The 11,311-nt window shown below is 36.0% G+C and overlaps 1 protein-coding gene across 1 annotated transcript in view; it reads left to right on the top strand.

Moving 5' to 3' along the window:
- LOC122536989 (neurobeachin-like) overlaps window positions 1-11,311 on the top strand; it is a 72,366-nt gene that overhangs the window by 41,610 nt on the left and 19,445 nt on the right. Inside the window, exons 2-4 of the mRNA XM_043669852.1 lie at window positions 9,318-9,444; window positions 9,537-9,637; window positions 10,709-10,804. Of these exons, the coding sequence (XP_043525787.1) occupies window positions 9,318-9,444; window positions 9,537-9,637; window positions 10,709-10,804 (324 nt within the window). The remainder of the gene's footprint in view (window positions 1-9,317; window positions 9,445-9,536; window positions 9,638-10,708; window positions 10,805-11,311) is intronic.

Raw genomic sequence — 11,311 nt, forward strand, 5'->3', positions numbered from 1 at the left:
GCGACTCTGAATGAACCAAGAGTTACATGAATCCCATTCGTGGCGACGAACGTTGAGACGAATAGCGATCGCGTTATTCGTGAAGTTCAGCGAAATAACGAAATTCCGATAACGAGATCGGAGATCGTCGAATGGCGGATCGTATGATTTGTGATTACAAAGATCACTCTCTTGGGGATTCACGCGGTGTAGTTCCTCGGTAACACTCTGCTGACCGTGGACCTGTTTTATACAAGTTGGCTAGCGAATTCTGGCCAACTTTAATAACTTTAAGTACGAGTAACGCCCAACGAGGGAATCGAGTGAGTTTTCTTCAGGATTTAATACGCAGTCTGACAGATCAACAATATACGTACTTGTAATTAATCTAGTTGCCTTTCTACTACAATTGAGATTGTTTAAAATCGATTTTAATTTTCACTGATTCTTTACGGTTTTAGCAATTGCAACAGATAATCATTTGTCATTGGATAATTAAATTTGGGCAAGAAAGAAATTTGAGGTTCTGTGGATGTCGAACTCTCTCAGTTTATCCTCAGTTTATCCTCGCCAGTTCTTGTTTAGATAAGGAGTATCGAGATAATTATTTGTTCGGAATATTTTCCTAGCCGCCTGGTTCATTAGGTTTCATTCTGCCTATATCGTATAAGTATCTGTGATTTTCTTTTTATCCTCGAAATGTTTTTTGACAGTGTAAAATTTTGTAAATTAAAGAAAGTTTGTAAAATTTTGTAAATTACCAAAATCCTACATAAACGAACGAAGAAAAGCGTTACTCACGTCAAAAATATTGCAGTATTTTCTCAGTTTTAAGTATATTAAAATATAACCCAGGCAAAAACAAATAATAAATTTATTATTTCTTAGTAATCTCTATCGAGTGATATACCGATGAATTTAAAAAGAAGACGAATTATTGTATACGGTTTGGTCACTAGTTATGGTGAACCAGTTACTAGCGCAAAAGGTTGAAATACAGAGGTGGCTAACTGGCGACTCTTGCCCCCACTTTTCTGATCGCTATCCCCTCCACTGCATCGATCTCTCCACTGCTTTGAGAATGTCGGCGCCTCAATACTCGCGTTAGATACATAATATATAAATTGTTTTTTTCTTTTTGCTGTAGCTGTTAAAGTTAAAGGAAGATAGAGAAAGTTGGGAAGTAATTCTCATAGTGGATGAACCGACAGACTGACAATGAGTAATAAGTTCGCCGTTTTTGAGACACGTGACTCCGGGAATAACAACACAATAGTGACGGACTTCTCACCAAAATGATACAATAAATTTCTCCGCGTTGCTAACAACAATTTAAGTCTGGAGTCTGCAAGATTCTAGACTCAAACTACGTGTACATTGTTTGAGTACGTTGCAACGCATCAGAAAATTGCCCGAACAACCGGCGTGAATGGCGAATCGAGGATCACGCGCGCGAGCACATTGTCCGTTCGAACTGTTTCGATTTACGATTCCGTAAGTTTCAAAGAGCACGAGTCGAAATTGATAAATAAACGAGAAGGGAAAGGGAGGAAGAAGAAAGAAACCGTACGTTCGACGGTGGCTTGAAAGTCGCCGCGGAAATTGGCAACGACAAATGGGAAATGTGTTTCTTCGCGGTAGCGACGGCTCGATTATCGGGCAGAGAGAAACGAAATATCGACGCTGCAAGCCCGCGGCAGCGGAACGGCGAAGAATATGAGATTCAAATGAGATGTCAACGATGTCGTCGTTGATTCAGTTTGTCGCGAAGCGGTAAACGGGGGATAGTAAGTGGCCAGGAAGGGATCGCGGAAAGAAACGGAGACGAAAGGAGAAATCGGGGAGATCTGATTAAAGGGGAAGGCCGTGATGAGACTTTCGATAAAGGCTTTCACGGCGATCTCCGGACAAAGGTTGCTGATTTCATAACGACGTAATTAAGCGGCGGACGGAGAAAAGAAGGATTCCGATTCCGTTTGCCGGCTCTGTACGTCGAAAAGAACGCGCGCCCGGCTATAAATACCCTCCCTCCTCCCTCTTCGGCTGGTATTCCCCGCAATTTTCATTATCCGACGCAACCCCCCCACGGTGCGCCGCGGGGTTATCAACTCGAGCGGCGATACTTAATCAAGAGATACCTCTTGCCTTGGTATATTTAAATACGCAAACGAGGAAGGCGCGCGCGCGCGCCGTGTGCCTGGAATAATTGAAAGTATCCGCAACGGGTTGCAGATTTTTTTCCAACTCGAGCCGCTCTCTCGAGAGTGAAGTTGTAAAAGCAAGGTATCTCGTTGATTTCGTTCGTCGGATCTGTCTTCTTGGATCGTCTTTCATTTAGAGCATTCTCAACTGATTCCTTTGAGCCCTCCTTCGGCGATGAGAACACGATCGGGACCTGTTTCTCTCGGGCATCAAATTCCCCCCTCCGTAGATTTCGAAATCTTTCAACGTCTTTCGCTTCCTCGTCGAGCTGCCTCGCCACGTCGATTTTTTTTCTCTCTCTCTCTCTCTTTTCTTTTTTCAAAGCAGCAGACGTAAATGGGGTTTTTGCCTCGTCGTTCGCGTGGATATTACCAGAAGATTACATCGCCGACGTCCGTTATCGTAATTCATCCGGGGACGTATCGAGATTGAAATCGTTCGCGAAAAAAATAGGCCACGTTAATATCATCCCCTCGTAAGGGGCACGACGCTACGGAGAAATACAGGTCGAAAGATGGATCGTTTCGCAACGAATAAACACCACGCAACGTGATATCTTGTTTCAGGTGACGTCTCTTTCCGCCGAGACGTCGCCGGGATAATAAACTGTGAAAATATGATGGCGCAAGGATTAAGATGACACCGGTGAAAAATTGGAAAATTGACTTCTCGTTCCTCGTTTCTTCCTGAGTGTCGTAATTGAATCTAAAATAACATTGTGGGAAATATAAATTTCTGTTATTTGCAAGCCGAGAGATGCGCTCGCCATTGTCAATTAATTTCAAAACAATATTTATTGTTGCGTTGAATTAACAAACAATCCTGCAAAAGCGGAGACATTCAAATTGCTTGAAAACAATTCTCGTGAAATTAAAAATGAAACCAATGCGTACTTCAGTGTATAAATTGTTTCAAATGTATATTACGATACTCCCGTTAATGTTAATTAGATTTTATTTAAACTTTCATGATTTCGTAAAAGATAATCGCGCAGAAATGAAGCCGAACTCACTGCTTCCAAAACGCATCTTTATTCTAACATTGTGTTTTTACATTACCTAGTTCATTATACTTTTTTTTTTTTTTTTGCCACAGTGTGTAAGACATTTAGTTATAGTGTTAGCTAATTTAGTTATAGTGCTATAGTGTTAACAAATTTTTTTCGTGACAGAATGGACTTGAAAATTTACAACAATTTTTGAAAACTTGATTTATGATATTTCTTCGCCATTTCGTTGAACTTTGAATATTGCTTGTAATCTCATACGATGAATATTTAAAAAATCGTACGACACTCAATAAATTGGCGAAAAAGAATCGTACAGCAAGTTTCGAGTAGTCGTTGTAAAGGAGAGGCTTCAATCCTCAAACCCATTGTACATTTAGTCGCAAAAGAAAAATTTTTTGATGTTCTTACATATCAAAAGCATTTTCTAGAAGAAGGGTGTCTTCACTTTGCCATCTGCTATGTAATGTAAAAGCATCTTGAAATAAAATGGATTAGCATTAATTTCAGCTTTAAAATAGTACCTAAAGTAGTACTTAAATTTATTTATAAAAATTTATTATTAAATAGTAATTAAAATAAATATAAAATATAAAATAAATATAAAATTTGTTATAAATATAAAATTTATTATTAAATTTATTTATAGTAGTATAAGAAATGTATTACTGTACAATTTCTTTCCTCAAAATTACAACAGTTTCATGATCAAACGTTAATAAGAAATACTGTATTTATCTCTGTCGGTTCATTTTCTTCAAGTTCACCCGACTTTAATAACTTACTTGATTACACGTGAAAGATATATGGAATATAAAGTTCCATTCGTGAAATAAATAGGTATTTCACGAACCTGACGTCAAAGGTCAATAAATCGATCTTACGGCCGTAGGAACGCGCGCGTTCAAAAGAATTGCCGAAGCAACGTCCATCAAACATGGTAATGTTATATCGAAAGAATAGCACTCTTTGGTGTCGCAATCAGCTTTAAAAGCCGTACACGGGCTGGTAGCTTTTAGCGTGACACGCTTGTTGAAAAGTAGGCGCCAGCTCCGCAAGTATTTGGTTTAATGCGCCGGGGCGAAATGGACGGACGAAATTGAACGATCCCGTGAAAAACACGATTGCGCGAGATCAGCTGAGATCCTCGCGAGATACTTTCGCAATTGTCTAGCTTCATATCGAGAGAAGGAACAAAAAATCTTCCCACTGTGGACGATGAATTGAAAAAAGAGAAACGTTGGTGCCTTTGCCTTCATAATTCCGAGTTTGTATATTTAAATTTCTCGTGGATGCAGAAATATTTACGGTGGGCCAGAAATCATTTTCTGCTAAAATAAATCCGTAATCTTCTCTAATTTTTTTTTTTTCTTTTACAGATTAAAATACACAAAAAAAAATTTAAAATTAATAAAACTAGTTTATTCTTTAATTACATTTTGATGTTTTATTAAAATATGTGGGAAGAAACTTTTGACCCTGTATTTTACGCGGAATTTGTTAAATTATCGTTTGAACTCGTTTGACTGTCTTATTGCATTTTCTTTTGTGTTACGCTGTGAGATAATTAACGAGAATAAATTTCGTACGTACAATTTCTCATTAATATTCGGTAGATTAAACAAATTGTTACAATTTTGTACGATGAGATAAATTTGTGCAGTAAGAAGAAGTATGCAGTAATAAACTTGGGCTTATTTTAAAGTTCATGGTCTCTACTTTCAAAATACATAGTTCGTTTTATTATATTATTATTATAGATAATAACAAAGCGAAGACATTTTTCTTCTCGGAAATGCTGTAAATTGACGCAGTATGTCAAAACTTCAAAAAAAATTTGCTCAATGATTGAATCTATAATCAATTATTGAACTTTGAAATCGAGCCAAAATGTTACGATTTCTTAAACTCGTCGTCTAATCCTAATATCCAAAGTTCAATGAAATAGCAAAAGAGAGCATTTCAATCACGAAAAAAAAATATTTTCAACATCTTTACGTACTCTGACAATTTCTGAGAAGAAATCTCTTCGTTTTGCCATCTGCTACATAGATAAAAACAACTTGAAATGATATCTTTCAATAGTAGAGGCTTCAAGTAAGTGCTTGTACTACATTGTTTGCAAAATTGCAACAGTTTAAATGTCCCGAGTGAATATTAACAGGACTCGCTGGAGAAACGTTGACACGTGCGATCAAAACCATCGAAGAATTTAATTTCGCCGAGGCACGTGCAATCGCTTTCGATCAGTCGATGAATCTTGAATCATTATTCCGCTGAATTCGACCCAAACGACATCTCGTTTTGGTTATGCTTTCTCGTTTACGTGCCTCGATGCGCGATGCAGTGTCTGCGAAACGCGGCGCGACGACGATATCGTTACGTAAGCAATACCATCGCATTCTTACCGGGGGAAACATCCGTTGAATAAATTCGTAATAAAATACATCTATGGTAATGAGGATCCGCTCACTTTAGATTCCTTCTAAAGGTGCTTCTTAATGGACTCTTCGATATTTTATGATTCAAAGATGTGAATTTTACTTGATGTTGGTCGTCCAAAAATATTAATATAATATAATTCTTAATATAATATAATATAATATAATATAATTCTTAATATAATATAATATAATATAATATAATATAATTCTTAATATAATATAATATAATATAATATAATTCTTAATATAATATAATATAATATAATATAATATAATATAATATAATATAATATAATTCTTAATATAATTCGTAATATAATTCTTCGATATTTTATGATTCAAAGATGTGAATTTTACTTGATGTTGGTCGTCCAAAAATATTAATATAATATAATATAATTCCTAATATAATATAATATAATATAATATAATATAATTCTTAATATAATATAATATAATATAATTCTTAATATAATATAATATAATATAATATAATATAATTCTTAATATAATATAATATGATATAATATAATTCTTAATATAATTCTTCGATATTTTATGATTCGAAGATGTGAATTTTACTTGATCTTGCTCGTCTAAAAATATTAATGTAATATTTGTTTGACACTCGGATAATTGTATCAAACTGTTCTACGTGTAAATCACTATAATTTAAATGATGATTGAAACAAGATTTATGCAATCGTGCTTCTGATTTCCAAACAGAAATTAATATTAACTTTGACAGAAACAGCCGTATCCTTTAAGTATGTTCAAACTGTTATAGAAAGTTTGAGATCAGTCGTATTCGAGTGTTATAGTACATTAATAAAATTGTAATACTACAATAACGAAAATTATAACAGTTATTTATAACACGTAGACTGCTACGATTGGTCATTTTTATTTCTATAATAAATATTTTTAAATAATTAGAATGAGACGAATATCATTGGCAGTGAATTTTGAATAACGCAACTGATCGGGGAAAATACGCTTTTGTGATGTAATATTTTACATAAATTAAATATTTTGTCCCACGAGAGAGGAGATGGTGAAAGCTTCGCGTGGCAAACTGGCGATCTTTGAGAAAATCTGTCGAGTGTTCGATTATTTTCAAAAATTGGGGAAATTATACGCGTATTGATGCGGAAACGCTGGTATTTACTGATATTTCTTCCTTCTTAACAATTAGAGGGGGAAATTCGAAATTTAATAACTCGATTACGCGATCATCCGAGTACACTACGCTGGTTACACGTTACAGGGATGAACGCCTCGAGCTATTGAACGCAATTTAGCATGTAAACTTCTGCGTGTAATTTATATCTCCCTCGCTTTTGCTTGATTAATTGCTAAAATCGCTCTATTAAACGAGCGAGATCGCGATAAGGAAGTTATTGCGTTTATCTTTGATAACCAGAAGACGAAAAAGAGGGAGGTAAAGGAAACCGTCGTACCTTGAAACGCTTTACGTTTTAACTTAGTTTGTCCAAAATTCAGTCACCACCGAATTATTCTGATAATAACCATTCAACATCTCAAGACGCTCCGTTGTGCCTGATGAATTAACCTTGCGACTTTCTCTCTAGAAACTGCGTTCACCTTCGTTTTTAAATAACCTCCGCTCATCAAGCTGCTGATTAGAAGTTTTTTTCCAAGCAGCAAGGTATTTCTAAGCGACACTTTATTTATCACAATCCCTCGACACGGATCCAATTCAACCGTGATTACCTGGGAAAAGAATCGATCCGGCTGCTATCTCAGTCCCGTTCATCCCCCGTATCTGTATCGATAGGATTGTCACGAATCCCCGAGGATGGCAAACCTCCTAACACGAACGCGTTCCTCGCGAAACGTCTCTCCCTCGGGGAAGATTAACACGAGCCGCGATCTCTCTTCCGGTTCTAATTCCATGCACGTACGAAAAACCACCGTTTGTCGCGTTATAGGATATACCCTTAAACTCTCGCTCGGCGGAAACTTTGGAAATTCCGAGCCGGCGAAATTTCCGCCGCATTTTCGGGATTTCAGCCGGCGGAACGCTTTTTCAGCTCGTCCCTCTCGCTTGCATCTCGCTCGAACGCGGCCTCGGTCACGTATTAGCTACGGATTAAGCGAGTTGGTTGGCCGGTTGTTGCTTCACTTTTCATTCCCCGATCCAAGCTTGGCTAAGCTTGGATAACTTTGGCCAGTACCAGTTGTATAATGGCTCGGATATGAACGGTCAACGGCTGACGTAAACCGTGCGGTTGTTCGGCGCAGTTCGCGTTAATTTCGTGGCCACTCCCGTTGCTATTCAGCGGAATTAAAATTAAAAGTACCGTCTTGATGTGCTTCATGCAACTAATGGTGCCCATACATAGGTATGTTAAATGAGGCAGAAAGAAACTTAAACATATACGTCTTACTCTGTAATAATTTCCACCTATCTGTCTTTTCATTTTCCTTTGTAATAAATTTTTGAAATTGTAAAGAGACTTTATGGACACCCTGTAGAGTGATCACAGATGTCGACGAGAAATTTGTCGATAATTTAAATCGTTGAAAAAGAGAATCTGCTCGGGCTCGTTTTAGAAGCGTAAAGCTTCTACTCTAACTGTCCTAATTTCGTTTTTTTTTTTTTTTTTTTTTTTTTTTTTTTTTTTTTTTTTTTTTTTTTTTTTTTTTTTACGTAATCAGAGAATTAAAATACAATGAACATATCGAAATTGTCGATAACTTAAATCGTTACAAGTTGAAAAAGAAAATCTGCTCCGGCTCGTTTTAGAAGCGTGAAGCTTCTACTTTGACTGTCCTAATTTTTCTTTTACTTCATCAGAAAATTAAAATACAGAACATATCGATGAAAAATTGTCAATAATTTCAATTGTTGCAAGTTGAAAAAAGAATCTGCTCGGCTTCATTTTAGAAGCGTAAAGCTTCTACTTTAACTGTCCTAATTTCGTTTTTTCTTTTTCTTTACATAATCAGAGAATTAAAATACAGCACATATCGATGAAAAATTGTTAATAATTTCAATTGTTGCAAATTGAAAAAAAGAATCTACTCGAGCTCGTTTTTGAAACGTGAAGCTTTCTCTTCTGGGGGGAAGATAAGGATACTTCTCTTCTGGAAAATTATGAAAGTTCAAACGTCTCTGAACGTATTGAAAAATATTTTTCATAACTAAATCTGATCTCTGTCTTAGATACTGAAGTCTCCCCTCTGTAATGATTCATGGAAACTTGCTCTACATTTTATTGAATTTCGAGCATTAAAGCCAGATAACGAAATGTTAGGATTTCTTGAATTTTTGTCGTTCAGTTCTAATGTTCAAAGTTCGCAGGAATCGAAATCATAAAGGTTTTAATGGATCGTTGTAGAAACTTCGATCTTCAAGATTATAGATTTTCTTTTTCAAGAAGGAAAACACTTTTCCATTTGCTAAAATGTCTTGGGAAGAAAACAAATTCAAGGCAAAATCAAACAAATTCAAACCAAATCAAACTAAACAGAATAATTTTAACAAAGTTGTAACAAAATTATCAGTTTGAGGTAATTTTGCCGCCGTAAAGCTGTCTCCACGAAAACAATTCGTATCTGTCGGAATAGCGATGGTGAAACACGTAATAGCGATGGTAAAATTTTTCTGGCACAGCTGACACAAATGCGCGAAATGTGATTTTTTTTGTCGTCTGTTGCAGGCCGAAATATGGAGCGTGTTCATCGCTATTTTGAGGAAGAGCGTGCGGAACTTACAAGCGTGTACAGACGTAAGCCTCATCGAACACGTGCTGCTTCGATTGTCCCGGGCTGAGACTGTTGTCGCAGGTGAGCCCTTATCTAGCGTGCGCCTGCACGCGTGTCTATGGACGGCCGACACACACGATTTAACCAACGAGCAATTTTCCTCTGTTCGATAGATTTATTGATCGACATGCTTGGAGTGTTGGCCAGCTACAGTATAACAGTGAAGGAGTTGAAGCTCTTATTCGGTGCTATGAAAGCTGTGAAAGGGAAATGGGTAAGAATTCAAGACCATCAGGGTGCAACTCCATTTTTACTCGCGGCGTGTAAATATATCCGTAGAAAGATATTTCACATCGTTCGATGCTAGTCGAAATGCAAATCCAACAACGAACGAACGAGTTATTTGGATCTGCATTTATTTTTATTATCTTGTGCAATATGAATGCAGACTTGTTTACGTTTTGCCGTAATGCAATTAGCTATCAAGTTCCAGCTACGTTGACTGAAAATAATTTTACAAATAATGACAAATAATGTCAAGCAGGCACAAGAATGATGTTACTTTTTGACGTCGTCCACGAAAATGTGAACGTACCATTTCCATATACTAATGAAACAATAATAAATTAACTAAGATTGTGTCCCACAGATAATAATGACGAGCAAGCTCAATAATAATTATTTTTTAACGATAACAAAAAATGTGAACGTATGGTTATCTTATTTTACCAACGCAAGCAATAATAAACTAATAGATTATTCCACAGATAATAGTAACGACGAACAGACTTAAGAATAGTGTTATTTTTTGACATCTACAAAAGTAACGTATCATTTCCAACGATAATAAATTAACAGATCGTGTTCTTTGTTATGCAGAGTTAGAAAAAAGTTAGAAAAACTTTGAATTGAAAACGTGTCGCCAAAATTAAAACCCATCAAGTTATAATTAGTTTCTGCTGTATATGAGAAAATATATATTTTTCAATTAGCTCTTCAATGTTAAGTCAACTCAATGATTTTTTAAACACTTCTCTTTTCTTTTTCATTCTATTATTACTCTATTTTATTTATTCATTTTTATTATTATTTATTTTTATTTATTCATTTTTATTATTATTTATTTTTATCTATTCATTTTCATTATTATTTACTTTTATTTATTCATTTTCATTATTATTTACTTTTATTTTTTCTACTTTTTTATTCTATCATTATTCTATTTCATTCTATTATTATCGATTTTTGTTGAATCTCGCAAAAAAAAAATTCGAAATTGGTAAAAATGGAATTGCACCCCTTTCTTCGATCACGAAGTACTGAAACGTTCTTGCTTGTGTCGCAGCCACGACATTCGGCGAAACTGTTGAACGTTCTCCGCCAGATGCCGCAACGGAATGGACCGGACGTGTTCTTCAGTTTCCCCGGCAGAAAGGGATCGGTAAGTCGATCTCCATCCATTCCTTCCACCCGTACGTCCTTATTCTCCACCGCCGGAGAGATAACGCCGTTCGATTCTGAACTCTATTAAACTTTCGATAAGAAAATTCGCCTTGTTTCACGGAACTTCTGCTCTCGCGCTTAATCCGTCGAATCAGATGACGTATTGATTCTTCGAGCCGGTTCAATTCCACGCGGGCCGAACAGCTGGAAAATCATTGGAATTAGTGGAACTTGAAACTCGATGAAGGTTGAACACGGATCTGTCACGTAGATACACGTTTGAAACTTGTGTTTCGAAAACTCATTGGATACACACACTCTCTGGGGATAAAAAGGCGGCACACTCTAAAAATCAATAAGTTTCTTTCTGTCAAAAAAATGATATACAATCTTTTTTGTATGCATTTTTTCAACGTGTGTATTTGTAATAAAAATAAATCAAACGTTTTGCATTTGTGTTATTAAAAAAAACACACATTTTGCCAAATTTCGGAATTATTTCTTT

This window comes from Frieseomelitta varia, unplaced genomic scaffold (genome assembly GCF_011392965.1).
Source record: "Frieseomelitta varia isolate USP_RPSP 00005682 unplaced genomic scaffold, Fvar_1.2 scaffold_882, whole genome shotgun sequence".
NCBI lineage: Eukaryota > Metazoa > Arthropoda > Insecta > Hymenoptera > Apidae > Frieseomelitta > Frieseomelitta varia.